This window comes from Gadus macrocephalus, chromosome 6, assembly GCF_031168955.1.
Source record: "Gadus macrocephalus chromosome 6, ASM3116895v1".
Lineage (NCBI taxonomy): Eukaryota > Metazoa > Chordata > Actinopteri > Gadiformes > Gadidae > Gadus > Gadus macrocephalus.
In genome coordinates this window covers 22,231,931-22,253,740 of record NC_082387.1, presented here as the reverse complement: position 1 = coordinate 22,253,740, position 21,810 = coordinate 22,231,931, and the positions used below count along the sequence as shown (strand labels likewise).

The 21,810-nt window shown below is 45.1% G+C and overlaps 2 protein-coding genes across 5 annotated transcripts; both read right to left on the bottom strand.

The window, feature by feature from the left end:
* Positions 1-195: 195 nt before the first annotated feature.
* cabp1a (calcium binding protein 1a) lies at positions 196-7,670 on the bottom strand. Of its 4 annotated transcripts, none has more exons than XM_060055064.1 (7): positions 6,567-7,670; positions 3,425-3,455; positions 2,940-3,083; positions 2,705-2,814; positions 2,509-2,583; positions 2,222-2,294; positions 196-1,935 (listed from the first exon to the last, which is right to left on the bottom strand). In XM_060055064.1, the coding sequence occupies exons 1-7, from the start codon at positions 7,281-7,283 to the stop codon at positions 1,847-1,849; spliced, it is 1,239 nt and encodes a 412-aa protein (XP_059911047.1). In that variant the 5' UTR covers positions 7,284-7,670; the 3' UTR covers positions 196-1,846. The 4 variants fall into 4 exon arrangements, with proteins under 4 accessions (XP_059911047.1, XP_059911046.1, XP_059911049.1 ...); XM_060055063.1 differs by having other exon boundaries at positions 2,222-2,297; positions 6,567-7,669; XM_060055066.1 differs by having other exon boundaries at positions 196-2,128; positions 6,567-7,668.
* Positions 7,671-7,959: 289 nt separating this feature from the next.
* asphd2 (aspartate beta-hydroxylase domain containing 2) lies at positions 7,960-16,036 on the bottom strand. The gene is made up of 4 exons (XM_060055068.1): positions 15,768-16,036; positions 13,228-14,444; positions 12,345-12,458; positions 7,960-9,938 (listed from the first exon to the last, which is right to left on the bottom strand). The coding sequence occupies exons 2-4, from the start codon at positions 14,081-14,083 to the stop codon at positions 9,829-9,831; spliced, it is 1,080 nt and encodes a 359-aa protein (XP_059911051.1). The 5' UTR covers positions 14,084-14,444; positions 15,768-16,036; the 3' UTR covers positions 7,960-9,828.
* Positions 16,037-21,810: the final 5,774 nt, after the last annotated feature.

The window sequence follows — 21,810 nt, the reverse complement described above, 5'->3', positions numbered from 1 at the left end:
GCTCAAGAAATATTCATCTAGCTGGCAACAGGCGGAAGAAATGTATATTTCATATTAATAGATTTGGGGTTTTGGCGGCGTCTTTTCCCCAGCTTCGACAATTCTTCATGCATACATGAACAAAAAACGTAGGCCTACTTAAATAAACGATTATGTTTGTATAATAATAATAATAATAATTCATGAATGAATAAATAGCAGGCAATTTGTTTATTGGATCAGCGGGAGACAAAACCCGACAAAAGGAATAGTCCTACATCTCGAAATTACAGTATAAAATAACAGCAATTGTTGACATGCGTTCGTTATTAAAGGTCTAGTGGATGTTTGATCCTCACGAACTTTGGAATGTTCAGAATCGTACCCAATCAGACGAGTCCAACACAGCGTGCACGCGGTGCACTCTGGGTTTGGTTAGCCGAAAGATATGCATGGGTATTGTTGCCGTAGTAACAGAAATTTGAGTCGCTTATGGGCATAGTCAGTGTATCCTTATTTGTATGACCAAAATAACCTCTCGCACCTTGATTAGCGTAGAGCTCCAAATGTTATGAACACACGTACGCAAACACACCCACACAATAGTATACTAACACGGTTATTTGTTGATCAACATGTGTTCATCAAAGGATAATCACAGAATCACGTTTGCGTGTTTATGTGTGTTCCCATTGCTATAAACAACACTCAATTGTGTTTCAGTGTAAACATCAGTTGATACCCTCGGGTTATCTTGGCAAGATTCGTTTTTGCTTCTTCTTTATGAGACAAATGCAAATGTGCATATTACAATTCCTAAACCTCTCTTTGGCATGCATGACAATTACCACTCAAGACATCAACATTTATAATTCGATATACCAAACAGCTACGACAGTAAATCCATTCTACTTCAGGAATAAATCAGAACGCAATGTGTTAGTGTCTTGTGGTTCCCCCAGACCAGGAGGAAGAGGCAGTGTGAGGCAGAACGGTTGTCTCAGATAGTCCTGTGCTCCGATTCGGGAAATAGCATCTCATGACTGTTGCTGTTGAGTTCATTTTAATGTGATATCCTGTGCACAGCCGATATGTATGATTTGGTAAACAACCAAAGAACATATGGTATTCACATTTGTTTTGCTAAGACACTCGTGCAGAGCTACCATCACGTGGGGAACTCCTGCCCCCTTTGTACAATCCACTTGACTTTAAGAGAGGGCAACCTGCTGACTTCACTATATCCCAGCATGCATTTCTTCTTGCTTGGACCACACCCCCATTAGAAGATCAACAGGTTAACCCAGCTGACACAGAAGATAGGGGCTCGATGGATCTGAATGAAACCCCTGTCAGATGAACACATTGGATAGTATTATGAGATGCACTGGATATACCCTGCACAGGTTTGGATGTTACATCTGAAATTACATACACAACTGGTATCAGACAGTTTTCAATGTGAAACACCACAGCTGCTGGTTTCATGAGCTAACGTACAAACAAAACAGTAAGCTTCCATCAAACTACAGAGTTTCAACACGTGGCACATTACAGAGATACACAGCAGTGATGCACTCTACGTAAGAAGCAGACTTCTTGGTTGCAGGACAATCAGCCATGTCACATTCAGGTGGAGAAGACGATGGCTTGTTTGACATAGACCCAAACCGTGGCCATCAACCCTTCCTTTACATATATATTTTACATATTCCACGGGACACATTGTATTGCCATGTCGAGGTCGAACAGAAACGAAAAGCATTGACAATCCTATTATTTAGCTTGTGAGAACTGAGGTGCAAAAGGATCGCCCCTCGTCCTTGACAATCTCATCTGCCATGGCTACAAAAAGGTTTGGCCTCAGTTAAACTGAGAGCATCTCAAGGAAGAACACCCTTCGAGGTGAACCTTTTGAGGAGACGGGGGGGAACTCCTCCTCTGCTTCCTCCTCCTCTAGAAAGTTCAAGCAGTTTTAGTTTAATCCAGTGACTTTGTATTTGAATGGCTCAGAGCTCTTAGCATCGCTGCTCGCTTCGCTACCCGGGGTGATGGATGGATGGATGAGGGGGGCGGAAAATGGGGCAAAGGGGACTGGACAGAATGTGATAAATCAGTCTGTCCTATCGAGACATCATCCGGACGAACTCTGTAACAGAAGGGTAGGAGGATGGAGATCATGAAGAACTACAAACATGGAGGACTTTTACTGACCACTGGGAGGAAGGATAAGAGAGTTTACCTTCGAAGTCAACCAGCCCATCTCCATTCAGGTCCACATCTCTGAGTATGTCTTCCAAGTCTTTAGGACACACCTGCTGAAAATAAATGGCGTGGTAAATGAATGTTTAGAAATTTGTTGGACACATTTCCTTTCTCAAATTCTCACCCGCAAGATTTCTAAATGTATCTTGTCTAAAGCCCTAACTGGCCGTCTTAGCCAATAATGCACCTTGGGGTATAACAGCAATAATTAGGGTGTAGCCATAGAAAAGTTATCTAGCATCTGAGAAGCAACGGAACCCTCACCTGTTGACCTAGCAGCTTCTTCATTGCCTCTCTCAGTTCAGAGAGGCTTATTGCCCCGTCCCCGTTGGTGTCAAACTGTGTGTTCAGAAGAGATAAAGACCCACCGAACAATAGAAAGGAGAGATATGTCAATAGAAGCTCAGAGCTGACCGCAGCCATCATTTGACTTGCAAAGTGTCTGTCGGGAATGGCCCACCTCTCTGAAGGCCTCCTTCAACTCCTTTATACCGATCATATCAGCGGTCTCAGCCAGAAGTTTGGGTCCCATTAACTCCACAAAATCTTCAAAATCCACATGTCCGCCCACTTCAGAAACAAAGAACATTATTAAGTTGGATGTAATCAGAAAACAGTAACGACCAATGAGCACAATGTTATTAGCATGTTGTTCAATGGTTTGGTATGGAAACCATAGAATGTATAGCTCTAACGATTCATGTTGATTTGCTGGCTCAGTTCGATGAGCTCCATCTCGGTGGGCATGTATCCCATGGTCCTCATGCAGTTCCCGAGGTCTTTACAGCTGATGAAGCCATCTTTGTCCTTATCGAACTCTTTGAAAGCATCCCGCAACTCTGTGGAGCAATCACACAGAGTGGTTGAGAGAGATAATTACTTTTATTTTTGTCAACACTGAATAAATATGGTGAATCTTAAACAAATATTCAATGAATCTATTTGAGTTCTCCATTTTCTCATATAATAATCTAAAATATTGAACATCCCAAACTCTCAAATCTGAGAGCTGTTTCTAAAAAAATCGAATTTGAGTTGTTTAAATGCTGTGAGTTTGTTCTTGTTCTTCTAAACACCATTATGTACAACTTAAATTTAAGGAAGCTAAATATTTGCGAATACATTTTTATTGAGACCTTGAAATTGTAGATGAAAACTTGAATTACTAAACATAGCATACCGTCCAGTTCCTCAGGCCTCAGCTCTCGGTCCTGCAATGACATATGAAGAAGGTTTAGAAAAAGAATTGAGCTGATAATCACACACACACACACACACACACACACACACACACACACACACACACACACACACACACACACACACACACACACACAAAACCTTTCATTGGCCTCCCATTATGGACAGTCAACATACTACCCCATAGCTTCGCGACAACCCTAAAGACCAACGGGTAAACCCTTCCATAACAAACAATCTATCTCCAGGCCTGCTTGTGAATCATAGCAGAACACCGTATTGCAAACAAATATCCTAATCGGAATGGACTCTCGCTGGATCTGGGAGCGACGTTTCAGGTACTTCACTGAATGATATTTCCAGGAACCCTATCAAAACAATAACCGAGAAATGCTTCTGTGTGACACCAGTTTGTCTGGGGAGCTTACTATGAAGCCCGCCATTAAAGGACACAAAGAGAAGGAGAGAGACACCAGATCCTTCAGAGGGTCAAAGCAGGAGCAAGGCAGAATGTAAACAAAACACAGACTCTGTGAAACACAACGCTCAGACCCAACTGGAACCACAGACAATGAGAACTCAAAAGGACGAGGGAGCTCGTTATATATCCTAGTCGCGGAGGCACTACTTTCGGAATGTAATAACACGATATTATGTGTTCTTAAAAAGTATAGTGTTCAAAAACACATGCTCATCTACACCCTGCTCTCCTCCTGGCTCAAAAAAACAGATGGTATTTAGTGGACGGGAAACATCAGAGAAGAGAGAGAACAGGGCTTTGTGTTTTTTTTTGTGAGAGTGTGAAAGAATTAAAAAAATCAAGAGGACAAGGTGGAAAGTATGACGTGAGCTGGTCAATAATGAAACAGCTGGCCAAGTTTCCACTCAACCATACCAGTATACCCGTGACGTGGGGGGGGACTGCTACCCCATGCTGTCACAAAGACCGTAGCACACACACACACACACACACACACACACACACACACACACACACACACACACACACACACACACACACACACACACACACACACACACACACACACACACACACACACACACACCACACGGTATAACAACGTGACGTTCAGCCTTTTGTGCACTGAAGACGCAGTAGAAATGAATTATGACTTACGCCAACTGAGCAGAGTTTGCTCTGGTTAAAATATTAAAATCTGCCGTCGTCCAAGGTCATGATTTGAAACAAGTTTGACAACATATTACTCACGCAAAAGTCACTGTGAACTGACAATGAACGGAGGATTTGATTTGTAGACTTGCAACACTGGAAAAACAAAAGCATGGGGTGGTTGAAAATAACAACTCCATATGCTAAACCCAAACGTTTCTTTTTCAGGAACTTGAGCTACATTAGATAAAAACATGACCATCTAGAGTGGTAATTTACCGTTGAAACAATGGATGGTTGCTCAGCTAGAGGCTGCAGAGCTTAAAACGTTCCTCGAATTAACATTTACTCCACATCTACATTTTCTCCAGATTAAATCACAAAAGATTCAACAGTGACCAGGGAGGAGAAAGATAATGGCTTACCTTCATGAGGAGAGATTCTAGCCCGTTTCCCATAATAATACAAAAATAATAATTATAAAAATAAATCAAATGCTATATTTGCTTTGAGGGATCAGTTGAGAGAATAGCAAACTGCAATTTACTCCAATCACTGTGAACTCTAACTCGAGCATGTCCAACACTCGAGAGGGACAGAGAGACGGGGAGGGGGAGAGGGGGACAGTGCAAGTGGGGGAAAGAGAGGGGGAGAGAGAGAGAGAGAGAGAGAGAGAGAGAGAGAGAGAGAGAGAGAGAGAGAGAGAGAGAGAGAGAGAGAGAGAGAGAGAGCGAGCGAGAGAGAGAGAGAGAGCGAGAGCGAGAGCGAGAGCGAGAGCGAGAGCGAGAGCGAGAGCGAGAGCGAGAGCGAGAGAGAGAGAGAGAGAGAGAGAGAGAGCAAGAGCGAGAGCGAGAGAGAGAGAGAGAGAGAGATAATAAAGGGGGAAGGAAAAAGCAACAATGATCGGTGTTGAGAAAGGCTTATAAAATTGCATGCATGAAATAGAAGTAAATCATATCTGGTTGAATATCAAATTAATAAATGGGCTTGGACTTTTCCAAAGCTAATATTTTCCATGATTGCTGTGGCACTTTTCAACCATCTTTGCTTTTGATGTATTGTATGATTCAAAGATACACACAATCTCACATAAGATCATTCAAACTAAATTGTATGTGGCTCTTTCTTTAAACACCACCTTCCACAATAGCAATAACACCTTCTGAAACACACACAGACACATTCAAGCACACACACACACACACACACACACACACACACACACACACACACACACACACACACACACACACACACACACACACACACACACACACACACACACACACACACACAGATGCCTAACAATCTATTAACCAGTGCCCTCTGGCTGCAGAACCTGACAAGGTCATAGTGACCTCGCTGACGGGGGAGCTGCTGGGGGGGGGGGGGGGAGAGTGAGAGGGTGATAGTACTCACTCAAGGTCAATGCATTCATCCTGTAATTACATTCTGGAGCCCTGTCTGAAAGGCGGTTGATGGAGGTGTGTGTATGTGTTATTTCAAAAGAAAGGGAAAGCATTTCTGTCCCCTTGGTTCACAAACCAAAACAACAACAAGGTATCATCCTCTTACTAGGTTCTCGTCTCCTAAATCATCTCAGTCACTTATATAGGCCTATAACCCCACCATGGTGTTGTTTGTTTTGTATTAGTACTTGTATTAAATGAGGTCGGTATGTATGATTAGGTCACCTTATGCCCCAATAGTAGGGCTACTGACTGAAACTGAGGGGGACCGCCGTGCAGTATGGCTTCACATTTGCAACAACTTTTACCCAGAGTAGGCCTACTGTCATTTAATGTTTTGTGTTATGTGAGCACTCTCAAGTTCATGGGCTACAGACGCAACGATACCGGTTTTGCTCGGAGAGACACACATTATGCACATATCAGAGGAAATGCATGAAGTTCTAGGGCAGCATGAATGAATGATGGATGCATAAGCCTGACTTAAACTTACGCCAACGGCCCCCGAACCAGTGCCTTACCTGCCCGAAGAGAGAGTTCAGGACCGTGCGCAGATTTAACCCAATGGTCGAGGATGTGGTGCTGGACCTGCGCGAGCGGCGGCAGGATTGGCTGGAGGACGGCGGCGAGAGGGAAGAGGGGGACGGCGCGCGCCCTTCATCGGGACCACCGCCGCCCGACTCCGCGGGCTCCTGGCGGTCCGTCCGCTTGAAGAACGGCGCCGTGTCGTCGGTCTCGGACAGAGACGGGATCCTGGGGACGGTCCGGACGCTGTGCGTGTAGGACCGCTGCGGTGCGTGAGGCGGCTCATCCCGGTCAGGCCTTCTGCGGTGGTGTCGGTGGGTGCTTCTGGATGCCTTGCAACTCTCTCTTACAAGTCGCTCCTTTTCGCGGGAATCCTGCGGATGGTCCTCCTCCTCCTCCTCCTGGGAAGGAGCGCTGGACACCCGGTGGTGATGCTTTGGGGAGTGGTACCGGTTCCCGTCCCGGGGGGGCGCGGGGTCCCGGTTGCCCGGGGCAGAGTGGTGATACGGGGGTCTCACGTCGCACTGTGCCGACCAGAAGGATTCATCCGCCGCCGGGTGGCCGCTCGCTAGAGCCGCGGGACGGTGGTGGTGGTGGTGATGATGGTGACTCCTGTGGCTCTCGGGCGCGCGATCGAGGTGTGACGAGGGTCCTCTGGTCGATGATTTCAGTAAGGATGTCCTGGATTCAGACTTGGGGAAAGAGGAGCTCATCTCCTACAGTCTTTTGGTTCCTGTGTAGCCTAGTGGTTGGTCTGCATTTACCTGCCGCCAGCTCATCACTGAGCGGTTTCGTGCATCACTGCAGAAGATGCACGGGTGCGCTGCTTGCTTCCCGCGTCCTTCCTCCGCCTGACTGCGCGGCGCGGGTGCGCGCAGCCAGAGCGCCTCGAAGGGCGTGACGCCGCGTACACCTTTCCCTTCATCAGGTCAACAGAGTTGTTGCTTTTCCATACGAGCCACACTGTATCGAGCCAATCGTTAGCCTATCCATACATCTGATCAGAGCGGCTTCTGTTTGGACCCACGGATCAAATCAGAGATGATATATTGGCCAGCCACTACATTAAAGAAATATGCTGTAATTATAGATTTCCAATATAATACAGAATACCCCACACGTACATCAGTTACCATATCAATTAAAAGAAAAGTAAATCCTTTTCCTCCATCATAAAACGTTCAGATTATGTCAATCATTTGCCAAATGGATTCATAATTTAAAAGGCTTATTGGAGCGTATTTGATTCAGTCACACAAACGCTTATTATAGGACTAGTTACCATGGTCTATGCAATGTATGAAAGAAAATCAGACTAACATGAGTTACAATCACACTCCTGATTCCTATAATTCATAATCCAGCTGTAAACAAAGGATTGATGCCCTCTTAGGAGGCTCAAGAATCACAGCTTTTATTACAAAGTGAATTGACAGTGTTTTTCTTGTAAGGCCTGATAATGGACATCGTCAAAAATTCAACGCGTTTTAATATTGTAAACAGTTTCCATACATTAAGAATACTTGTAAACAGTTTCTATGAATTGATTGGATCTTTTGAGTGATGGGTGGGGAAAATTCAATACACGCATGATTTGATCAATAAGAATTAGGGATCGCCATAACAACTGATTACATCACCGTACAATGCTGCAAAATACCAGATTGAGTTAACGGAAAACACCACTGAACAAGAAAGATATCAACTCACGTTTAAATAATCTACCAATCAACGATCAAAAGCAATGCAATACTGTTTCCGAAAATATTGAGTGAATGAAATGTCATTACTTTTAATAAACAACACTATAGCTACAATAGTTAATATTTCAAAAACATATCAACCGACATTTTTTCGTTTGCCTACTGCAAGTAGGCTACAAACCTGATATCAAATACAACCAAAGTACAAGGGTTTAGTCAAATCTACTAAAAACACTCCTCCTTCTCTCCCACCTCCACCGCCACAAGAGAACAAGGCTGACTCACACAATTTTATCATAAAAATGTGCTTATCTAACCATGCATTGTGAAAGCAGTATCGATTTCTTTTTTCAGAGAGGACATCCGCCATCACCTTCCCGACAGACGGTTCAGATAACGGTGGCGACAGGGGCTATTTTCTGTATGTTACTGAACCGACGGATCACGTTGGAAACATGGGCGGTTTTCTGTACATTTCTGAACAGAGGTAGAGATTTGCGCTATTTTCTGTATGTGAATTGATTCAATCATTACGCAAACACCTCACCCAATGGCCAACAGGATGCCATCAGAATACTGAACCTCAACGTGGGCTCAAAATTCCCAGACCGATTATGGTGTCATTTATGTACTATTATTAGTGGAGTTTTATCATGAAAAGTATAACACATTTTGAAATCCTACAGGCAAGCAGTGATCAAATCTTTTTGATCCCTGTTGGGTTTTCAGGTTGAACCAGTGCCACAATCCACTTGACTATAAACTGTTTATCCTAATATTTATCTGTGCAAAACAACTATTGTGTTAGTTTGTGAAGCACAATGTTGTTGTATTGTGCCAACCAATAGCAAAGGAGCCCGTAGCAAGTGGGACATGTTGAAAGTTGTGTTATAGGAGATTGCATCATCGCAATGTTTTGATTCATTGACAATAAAAAGGTGTATACATAATCGCCTACTCAGCGGACATCGGTCGAATATCTCGTAGCCCTTTCTAAGCGCTAAAGTGTTAGAAAACAGTGACCGTCTTCAAGTGTTCAGCCTAGTTTCCTATAGAATCATAGTGTTAGTGATGATGGTTATTCCTTCTCCGAGGGCAACACTGAAGTGAACCGATAACATTTAAATCGTGTCGAACGAACACCCCCCCCCGAAAGACCAATCTGCAGTGTAAAACTGTCGTGCTCGCAATCAACACCGACAAATCTCGTCCATTGCAGCCGTTGAGCTATATACACACACACACGCACCAAAAGGCCATTAACACGTCAACTAATATCAATGGGATAATGTTCACAGTTACAGCTGAAAGTGGCTAAAAGGAATATGGTGGTATCACATCTTCAAGAGGCCCTTTGGTACAAATTAAATAATCAAGCAACATACACATCGATAGAGGAGGCCCGATACTTCGCTGGGACGCCTTTGAAGAAGATTGGCGGGCAGGAGCACATCGTACACAGTGGGTCTGAGCGTGCGGGGGTGGGAGGGGGGGGTGAAGCCCCCGCACGCCCGTTTTCTCGTCGTCAGCAGCAGTCTCTTCCCTGGACCCCGTCTCAGCGACCCGGGGTGAAAATGTAGTCCAGTGCTTGCCGCTCGGCCGCGGCCACGTTGGGATGCCAGAGGTCCACCATGAAGACCACCCGGGGGCCGTCCTCGGCAATGCCTGGCCAGAAGCAACACAAAACACTGAGTTCAACTCCCACCCAATGGTTTGTTGCTGCAGCAACATAAGATATAAACTGCAATCACCGGGCTCCACTTTCCTTGTTTATCTTCCCTGATTGGAGATATTTCAAGGGGGACCCATTTTGTAGTCTGTACACTCGCCAACAACAACAGCTGAAGTGGTTCCCCCACTAATAAAATATGAACCTTCTGATTCCTCTGGCTACACAGAACTCTGTGTGTACAATTTTTATCGCATGCTTTTTTTATAGTGTGATGGAACTGTATGTGATGTTATAGTGTGATGTAACTGTATGTGATGTTATAGTGTGATGTAACTGTATGTGATGTTATAGTGTGATGCAGTGGAGGCTTCTCCAGTGAAGAGAGGGAGGAAGATCCTCCTTAATATTGTTGAGAATAAAAAATGTAGATCACCCAGAATACTGTAATGAATTAATGCCCTTAAATATGAATACTTGAATGACTTTGTATATGTATGTTTGTTTCGCCGGGTAAAGGGACAGTAGCACCACCTATCGCCTATTGACAATTACTTCAGGGAGGACGTTCCTCCCTCAGCCTCCATTGACTCCCATTCATTTCCCCGAAAGTGTTGGCGGCCGGTGAATAACATGGGGTTCAATGGGAGAGGAGAAGGAAAGTCCTCCTCTGAGTGGGTGTGACTAGCTAAGGGATGTAGATCGCGTCAACGTCCATTCACGAATAGGCTGGAGCAGAGTATGCTTTGAACCAAGAAGCATAACCCTGGCTTTGGAGCAGCCCGGAGGGAGGGGTTATCCCCTCAAGTTTAGGCTACGAGAACCGACGAACCCGGCGCTCAGTCGTATGCCTCGTTTCCACCGAGCGGTGCGTTTACTGTTCGTTGCGGTAGTTTGTGTCCCTGTTCCGTTTCCGTCGAGTGGTGCCTGGTGCGGTTCGGTTCGCTTATATCGGCGTTTCCACCGGCAAAAGTTGGGCACGGTTCCGAAATAAACGCGCTGAGCCTGCATATTTTTCGACACTCCTCCGTTGGATTACCAAGCCGTCTGAAAGGATGGCGAAAATGTGGAGCTACACACGCCGTCATTCTGAAATCAATTAAAAAATATCCCGTTTGGTATGACCCTGATATCTTTGTCACACAAACAGCGAGGAGGATTGTCTTGATCTATAAATTAATGAATCTTAATTGGTTTAACACCATGACCAACATTGAAACATCCATTAACATCCACACTTGCCTCAAACAATGTTAGGTTTACAGCCTATGTAAATAGTTGTGAAATAATGTTCTTGTTGTTCTTTTAGTTACTCAGACCGTTCTATTTGATATTGTGGAAGGACGTTAGTGAATGATTCAGAGCATTATGCATTTTAAATGTTATAGTGTGATGTGACTGTGATTTTATAGTGCGATGTAACTGCATGTGATGTAACTGGGATCTTATAGTGTGATGTAACTGTACGTGATGTTAGTGTGATGTAGCTTTATGTGATGTCACTGATGTTATAGTGTGATGTTACTGTACGTGATGTTAGTGTGATGTAGCTTTATGTGATGTCACTGATGTTATAGTGTGATGTTACTGTACGTGATGTTAGTGTGATGTGGCTTTATGTGATGTCACTGATGTTATAGTGTGATGTTACTGTACGTGATGTTAGTGTGATGTGGCTTTATGTGATGTCACTGATGTTATAGTGTGATGTTACTGTACGTGATGTTAGTGTGATGTAGCTTTATGTGATGTCACTGATGTTATAGTGTGATGTTACTGTACGTGATGTTAGTGTGATGTAGCTTTATGTGATGTCACTGATGTTATAGTGTGATGTTACTGTACGTGATGTTAGTGTGATGTGGCTTTATGTGATGTCACTGATGTTATAGTGTGATGTTACTGTACGTGATGTTAGTGTGATGTGGCTTTATGTGATGTCACTGATGTTATAGTGTGATGTTACTGTACGTGATGTTAGTGTGATGTAGCTTTATGTGATGTCACTGATGTTATAGTGTGATGTTACTGTACGTGATGTTAGTGTGATGTAGCTTTATGTGATGTCACTGATGTTATAGTGTGATGTTACTGTACGTGATGTTAGTGTGATGTAGCTTTATGTGATGTTATAGTGTGATGTAACTGCATGTGATGTTAAAATGTGATGTAACTGGGATGATAGAGTGATGTAACTGTATATGATGTTATAGTGATGTAACTCTATGAGATGTTATAGTGATGTAACTCTATGAGATGTTATAGTGATGTAACTCTATGAGATGTTATAGTGATGTAACTGTATATGATGTTATAGTGATGTAACTCTATGAGATGTTATAGTGCGAGGTAAATGTATGTGATGTTACAGAGTGATGTAACTGTGATGTAAATGGCAGTACCCTCGTGGAAGGCTCGGTGGAGGAAGGAGTCGTCAAAGAGCAGGCAGCTCCCCTCGGACCAGCACTGCGGCTCCCCTCCGACCACCAGCTCGCAGGCAGACGGCACGCGGAGACCTAGCAGCACGTCACACACACACACATCACACACACACACACACACACACACACACACACACACACACACACACACATCACACGTTAGAGGGCACTCTGAGACCTAGCAGCATGTAACAAACACAGACACATCACACGTTAGGTCACGCCGAGACCTGGCAGCACGTAACACACACACACACACACACACACACACACACACACACACACACACACACACACACACACACACACACACACACACACACACACACACACACACACACACACACACACACGTTAGAGGTCACGCTGAGACCTGGCAGCACGTAACACACACACACATCCCACATTAGAGGTCACTCTGAGACCTAGTAGCACATAGTCCACACACATCACACCTCAGGGGTCACTCTGAGACCTAGTAGCACATAGTCCACACACATCACACCTTAGGGGTCACTCGTCACGTTCAAACAACGCTGGATGTGGACGTTTTGCACAATGGAAAATTGATAGGATTGAGTGACGGAAGACAATCTTTTTCATGAGAATGGGAGAAACATGTCTTTAAAATAATAATAATAATAATAATTACATATAATAATAATATAATACTCGTTTTATCATTACAATACTTTTCGAATGAAAACAAAACAGCATTGCACTCAAGCTATTCTGAAACGATTCAAAGCGTCACTGTTAATAGATATTGATTGAATCGAACAAACAGATGCCCTTTGTTCATTGCATCACCAGAGTCCCCAGGGTGCAGCTGGTTTGAGCTTACCCAGGTGGCAGCGCAGCCGCACGTTGGTGGGCCCGTAGTGCTCCGAGATCAGGGCGCCGGGCGACAGCACCGAGAAGCAGGCGTTCCCGAACACATTGTTAGCGATGAAGGTGCGCAGCTGCCCCAGCACCCTCCAGGCGCGGGGGCACCTCCGGGCGTTGAGCGCCAGCGGCGTGCCCTGGTTCACCAGGTAGTAGGTCCACCACTGGCCGTGGGGGGTGCTGTTGGCCTTCCAGCCGGGGGGCAGGGGGGAGCCGCTGCGGGCGGGGGGCTGGTTGTACACGTTCCCGAACTCGGCCAGCAGGGCGGGGAAGCTGCGCTCCAGCAGCTCCACGTCGTGCTTCTGGGCGTCGCGGGAGAAGAAGGGGGCGGACGGCAGGTCGGGCAGGAAGAACACCTCGGGCCGCTGGATGGTGGGCCGGCTGGAGAGGTACCGGCCCTGGTCGCGCACCCCCTTGTGCACACGGCCCATGCCCGACCAGGTGTAGCGCTTGGCGTACTCCTGGAGGCTGTGGTACAGCCGCTGGTTCAGGCCCTCGCCGGGGGCGGTGCAGCGGAAGCACTCGGCCGACTGGCAGTAGGCCAGGCCGTTCTGCTCGTCCAGCGAGCCCGGCGGCGCCTTGGCCCCGCCCGCCGCCTCCGCGCCGCCCAGGACGCCGGCCCGCAGGTGGCCGGACTCGGCGCCGTAGCGGCCGCGCAGGGGGCTGGAGCCGTGCTCCCGGCCCACCCGGTAGCAGTACCACAGGAAGAGCAGCAGCAGGCAGGCCGCCGTGCCCACAGCGCTCGACTCGCAGTCCCGTATGGACTGCATCCCGTCGGCCACCAGCTCCCGCACCCTTCCCAGTGACCACTCCATCTGGGCTCCTCCAGAGAGCACTCCTCTTGCTGCAGGTGGGTGGGGGGGACGGGGGGGACGGAGAAGCGGACCAGTCTCTCCTCTACTCCCCCTGCACCTTACAAAGCCCCGTAGTAGGACCTCTGCAAGCACAGTCTAAAGCACTTGGTATCGGACGCTTTCCTCCTGCACAGCCTGGGGTAATGGGAGCTGGCTCTCTGGCTGCTGCTGCGGGCTCCTAACATTTCAGCACGCTGGAACTGGGGGAAGGTCCGTGTTTTTTCCCCCTCTTCCCTGTGCGGCGTCTGGCTGCTTGTGCTGCTCCCTCTCGCGTCCTTCTAGACAAATGCAGACAGACGCTGCATCTTAGGGCATCTGGAGTCTGAGAAGAGAAAGGGAGTGGAGAGCACAGCAGGCTGAAGTGATGCTACACGCTGAAACTGACCAGGGTAGTGTCTGCATAAAGTGAGCCTCAGTATACACACACCCACCCACACACATCCAACCACACACATCTCATGATCAGTTGTGTCCAATGGGTCTGATTAGGAACCATGTTCCACCTACAATTCAAGAGAACACACACACACACACACACACACACACACACACACACACACACACACACACACACACACACACACACACACACACACACACACACACACACACACACACACACACACACACACACACACACACACCAAATCTTAAATGCCGGAAGCGCTCCCACACACTTTATAGTTAGAAATAACTGCACACTGGATTCGAACACACACACACACACACACACACACACACACACACACACACACACACACACACACACACACACACACACACACACACACACACACACACACACACACACACACACACACACGGAACTGTGTAAAACCATGAGTCATGCGAGCACAGCATCTGACTTAAAAATAAAAGTAGAATACATAGCTACAGTTTAGGCATTCGATAGAGAATGGAACAAGCATAGGTTTAAACCCCCAGTGGTAATCCAAACATAAACAACGGGCAAATATGCATTTATTTGCTACAGACATTCATTGGTGGCACGTCAGTAGGGGGCTCCGTATTCGGGGGCTGGGAATGGGTGGACCCTGCTGAACTGCAGGACATTAAATCGGGTTGCTGCCTACCTTTGTTGAACGAATTACATATATTATCACGGATAAGGCTGTGTCATTACGTCACGCATAAAGCATTTAAGCACGGTGTCGTTTCCAATGCGTCAACAACGTGCAATCACAACTCCACCACGCTACGTTATCGATCCTGACCAAAAAAGGGTCGGCGATGCTGAACCACGAACGGATCCTACTGGACAGCAGCACGATGCCCACCAACAAAACCACAACCCGTCCACCCAGGACATCGCTCCAGGACACACCGTCACGTTACACAACACGTCAGCCCAAGACGAATAATGTAAAACGACCACTGTTTGATCATCGCCGACCTTCACCATCACATATGCGAACTATTCACAAGGCGATCAAACAAGTAACACCGTCTACAGAGCTGCAGTGCTTCGCTGTGGGGTGTTTGTCGGGCACAGACGCACAACCTCCCCCGTCGTTAAGAGACAAGGGAAGACACAAAGTGTGCTACAGAGACGAGCAACAACATGAGGGTCTCTTCCGTTGAAGGAATCTAAACATTGCGATACGTTATAGCTGACGAGACATACCTCCTCAGCAGTCGTGAACTCAGCCCTGTCGATTTTCTGATGCATAGACGAGTCGTAACGAAACAAATATTCGTAGTGATGGACAAGATCGAAGCTTTCCGAAACACTGTCGAAATGTAGGGGACGGTTCGGCGCTATGAACCGTTTGACAACTCATCTCACTGATGACATCTGCTGGACGTCCAATCACTACACCGTCTGCCTGTTCCGAAACGGGCGAACGACGCGAAACGAACCTGCAACAGAGTGGCGTAAGGTAAGGGGGCGTGACTTGTAGCGGGGGGCGTGACTGGTAGCAGGGGGCGTGACTTGAAGCGGTCCAAATCACACAGAACCACGCGAGATGTGGTTGGCAAGGGAACTTGGTTAATCTGCAGTGTGTTCATCCCCCAAAGGATGTTCTGAAGGTATGTTTGGAGCATAGGAAGAGTCATTTTAAAGGAACGAAGATGGTTATGTGTAAAAGCAGAGTCCATGGGCTTCCACAATTTATTATAGTCATAGTTAGGAGAAGGTGGACAACATTTGTTATAGAATAACAAATCATTGAGCAAAAATTAAGCTAGGGCCTACCTCAAACAATTTATATAAAGTATCTGGCAAAAGTATTGGGTCCTTAGTGAAACAGGCTACTAGAAAGCAAAATCATGAAACTTCACATCAGAAGGAATTGGCAGGGATCATAGAGAAGAAGGTGGCATAACCGGTTAGGACAAACAGGGCTAAATCAAACGCTACATATAGTTGGAAAACACACAACATGAGTATGCAAATTAAGGAGACTGCAGAGCACGTGTTCCTGCGATGCAGAAGGTTCTCCACAGAGCAAGATACGATGTTGGAAATATAGCAATTTGTCACCGCAGATTATTTTAGGAAAGCAATTTGAACACATAATGACTTCTATGAAAGAGACCGGTTTAACTGATAGGCCCTACATAGACCCTAAACTTGGGGCATTCCATAAAAACATATTCCAAATGGAAAATAAATCAGCACGAAAAAAAAAAAGCCTAAAGGGGGAGAAAACAATCCACCTGAAAGGCAGAAATTCAGATGAAAACAAAAAAGGTACTATTCACTGACGGTTAAAGGCACCCAGTGCAACTTTATGTAAACATTCAATGAAAAATAAACATTCAATTTCTAGTCTTTTTTACACGCAGTAAGTTTCAATAACTCCATACCATTACATATCGACATTCAAGGAGCAAAGATGAGACGTCGTTGTGTGGTGAGAACTGATAGAAAATCGTAAACAACAACTTACTACGTGTAAAAAAGACTAGAAATTGAATGTTTATTTTTAAGCCTCGAAAGTTGCACTGGGTGCCTTTAACAGGTGTGATGCAGCGGTATGTTCCCGTTGCGACATGCGTCTCCGCCCCCGGGGGGCGCACGTGTCACTCGGTTCTCCAAACATGCGGGGGAAAAGATCTCATGTGTCATTCCTTATGAAGGGAAGACTAAGAGAAGAGTTGTGTTTTAAAGAGCGTGAATTAAAGATATTCTTCTTTTTCTCATATTCTCAATCCTAAACCCTTTAAACACCTAGGCATTATATGTTCGCATTAAAATATCTAAAACCGACTAGACCTATGTTACGAGACGGCTCGCCACAGCGATGATGCTCACGATTACGCGTGTTCCCGACAGCAACCGTTCATGTGCACTGCGTTGGGAATCTAAAAGTTCAGGGGTTTTTTATCCGGTAAAAAAGTCAGAACTAAACAGAACTTAATAGGATCAGTTTCAAGTTTAAACGCCCTTATTTCATTGTAGCCAATCACCTAGCCTACTCTCCTTTTACTTTTATTTATGAGAAGCAACTTGTATTGCCAACGTATGGTAGGCTACACTTCCCCTTATCTAGAGCTGGTTTACCAGTAGGCCTACTCAACGTTTAAAACTGAGAAAAGTCGTTGCCAACAGACGGTTACAACGTAAATCAATAGCAAAATATGTGATATGATGGTTGATTATTTTATATTAAGTAAAACGTTAACGTTCCGCCATGTTCATGCGCGTCACTAGTAGACCATACGTCACTAACGGAGCATCTCTGTTATCAAAATCCAGCCCCAGTTGCCGAATAGGATGTAGAATCTAAGAGCGTCATGAGGTGTGTCGTTCACGATAACTTTCCGACGTCGTGAAAATGTATTCCCCATAATTTCCAGCGATGTGAATTCAATGCACCATTAATCCCTATCTTCCGGGAAATACGGGAAACACGTGAGGAAGGAATTCTTAATTTGAAATATTCAAACGCATGAAGCACCATTCAAACACCAATGAAGCACCGCTTGTTGATGTGTATGGAATCAAATAAGGGCCAACACTATTGTGTGTGTAACACCTGTGTATGTGTGAAAACATTTTTTGTGAATGCATTCAAATGTGTGAATTTGTTAACTATATTTCAACAAATCTATTTAATTTGCAGTTGCACGTCAAAGGTTTGAACCTACACATTTTTATTTAGTTACACATAAGCGTTTTTTAGCTGCACATCAGGTTTTCCCACATTTCAAAGGGGTGCGCAGATAAACATATCCTTTGTCTATCCAAGAAGGCAAATCATTTCACTATCCAATCATGGAGCCAGGGGTGCAAGTCTTTCTAGCAGCCTTTTCTTGCAACATGCCAAGGTGTAGATCATCTGGGGCCAGTCACTCAAATGTGATCATAATGAATACAATCAGATTAACTCATGATAAATAGCCTGCTAATAAAAACTGGAATATCTCTTGAGACACATACTTAGATACATGAGTCTTCAGGAGGTTGATCGTCGAGGTCAGCTTCTGAATCTAACGTTATTTGGTGAGCAGCGGCCATGGTACACACGCTGTTAAGGGAACATTTGCTACTGTGATGGATTCAAGAAAGGGCCTAGATTGGTGATGTGTGCTTCATGTTGCCATACAATGAACGTGGCATTGAATTGATAAAGTTAGCTATTTAGTTGGTGTTTTTCAGCGACTAGAGATATAGGCCCGCCTGATCCGCACACATCCTGTAAAAACGTTAGCGAGAAGTAATACATTAGCATTTCACTGAACAAAATACTCACTTTTAATTCTAAAGAATATTCAGACATTAAAAGGAGAATGTACATTTATATATTAGGGCCACATCGAAAGTTGTTAATACATTAGCTATTTACTGAACAAAATACCCTGCTCTGTTTAAACATTCATTCCTTTTCATAATGTGATGGCATGGTAGCCTATTGGGATGATTTATTGTCACATGAAGCAATGACAGCAGTACCACACAGCGTGGGCAATTGGGACATCATAAATCCACAGAGATCCATGTAGATTAATCTTTCCTGAAATGTTTGATTGATTGACTATCACATCTGGTTATGGGGTTTATAGGATATAGGGGGTTAACCCCAGGCCCCAGGGCTGTCATCGCTCTGTCAGAGAGCGGTGCCTATGTTGTTGGCCAGATCTTCACAGTCTAAAATGTCAGGGGTCATCACTATAGCCTCCCAGTCAATATCTGGGTCTGGACAAAATAGGGTTTGCTTAAATTACAAAATCTTGTGAAAATGCGGATGTAGTGAAATTTACGCAATCAAACATTGCCAGGCAACAGACAAATTATCTCTAAATGGATCGATGTGGATTTATGATGTCCCATTTGCCCAAGCTGTGTGGTATTGCTGTCCTTGCGATTCGTCATGTGACAATAAATCATCCCAATAGGGTACCGAGCCATCACATTAGACATGAATGTTTAAACAGGCCAGGGCATTTCGTTCAGTGAATGGCTAATGTATTACCAACCTTCTATGTGGCCCTAATATATGAATGTACATTCCCCTTTCAATGTCTGAACATACTTAAGAATGAATAGTGAATTGCTCTTTGAAAGGATGTTACTTATGTACTTATAATGTCATCATTATATCATATCAGTGGCATATCATATGGTCCAACAATTAAAATAATATTGTTTATTGCAATTATTTCCAGGGCAATATATCATTTATCAATATATAAAAGTGGATGATGGTATTCATTGTAAAATGAAGGTCACTGTCTATCCTACATTGTCGTGTGACTAAAGTGCAATTTGCCTACTTAGACAAGTCTGGTTGGGTTTAAATACTTATGGCCGATAGCAGAATGAATGGATAGGAAATAACCACCCTCTTCCATAGATTACTGATGGAGGAACCGATGACACTTGTTGCCGTGACATAAACAAACTCAGTGGGCTGAACGGAGATTTTGTGTGGGTGGTGACAGGCCTTGAATAAAATCATGTGACTAATAAACTACTTTTGTGGTTGGAAGAAGACCTCTCAAGATATTATTTTCATATTAACATGCCTTAGTAGTATTGTAACGTTTGCCGCCAACATCTTTCTCAGCTCAGCTGCCTGTTCCATGACTAGAGACTGAACTCTGCTGGTGCATGATGTGCACTACAATACATCATCTCAATACAGCATCTCCATTTAAGTTTAACGTCATGGGAGAAATTGACTGTAGGTTTAAAGAAAGTAAAAGCATTATCTTGCCTACATGAATTAAATAAATGTGGAAAAACAAAGGTCTACATTCCGAGTGTTAATTATTTATATCTTCTGCTGCCCCTAAGATGAACCCCGGTTACTCCGCTGACTCCCAGTTGACCCCTGAAAGCTGTAAACCCCTCTATACCTGGCTCACCGACAGGAAGAGACGGGGGGAGCTTCATGACAACCACAAAAAATAAAGGAGCCCCCTTCATTCTTCCTCTCACTTTACTTATTCTGACACATACGTTAAGGTTAGCTAGTTAATGCTAGAGTCAAAGCCAAACACTACCTGCTTTATGAATGTATTGCACCATCACATAGTGTTATTGTTTTCAACTGTTTGATTGTATGCTTATTGTCTAAGTAGAAGTCTTTGCTATAGTGCTTATCCATGTCACATCTTAATGCAAACTCATTTATGTGGTAGAGGCATGCCTTCTTTTATTAGTCAAGATTGTGTTTGTCCCACACGTAAACTACCTCAAGCCAGTGATGGTAGACTGACAATTTAATCTCACAAGTGTGATGTGTGTTTGGGTGATGAGTGGATTTCAATCTCAGAGTACCTCATTGCTCTGATATAACTGTAATGTTTAAGATGGTTAGAGAGGAGAGAATGTAGTCCTGTGCCATCCTCCAGCTGTGCTGGGCTGACCGCAGCAGGACCTCCCCTCTCCTCCGACACCTCCGCCAGCAGAAGGACCAGGCAGCGATGGGGGACCAGGCCGCAGGAGCAGAGGGAGCTGCCGCCCACCACCTGGGACCAACCTGCCTCGTTTTTTTTTAATAAATATATAAATTATGGAAAGATATAAAGTATGTTTGATCATACGGCAGTACATCTTTACGCAGCTTTTGCCATGTGTAGAATTGCCAGGCTTCTCCCTCACCCTCCCTTCAGCCTGGTGGCTGTAGGGCGGTGTTCAGACGGCGTATTATAGCCCGGGTTCGTCCGCCTCCGTGTGACGTTCCTGTGTGCTTAATGAGCGGCCTGGGACTGAAGCATGTGGCCTTGTGTACCATCTCCTAGACCCATACTTTCCCCCACTTTCTTCCTCTACAGTCGGTTGGCTGTAAGGAGAAGGTGGAGCTGCCCGTTACGCTCGTGGCACGGTCTTCTATTGCTCTGACAGCTTTTTCTTAGCGGTCTGCTCACCCTCTCTACGAGCGCTATGCGTGTTTACGAGATCGACGCGTTTACCAAAGCAGTCTGATAACACACTGAAGTCGGGACATCCCATTTAGTTCAAGCACCATCCCCCACCCTGTATGGGGCGGCGGTTGGAGACAGGACCCAGTTGCGAGCATGGCTTCAGCAGCGGAGCTGGCTTGTCTCTTCTCAACAAGCCCATTCTGGATCCTTGCGTTTTCAACAAATCAGTTGTTGCTTGTAAAGTCAAATGCTATTTACTTATCCGCTTCCGCTTCTTTACGTGCCGCTTCTGAGAGGCAGAGGCTATCAACACTAACTACAGTAGGCCTACGCCCACTTCAACCCTACCT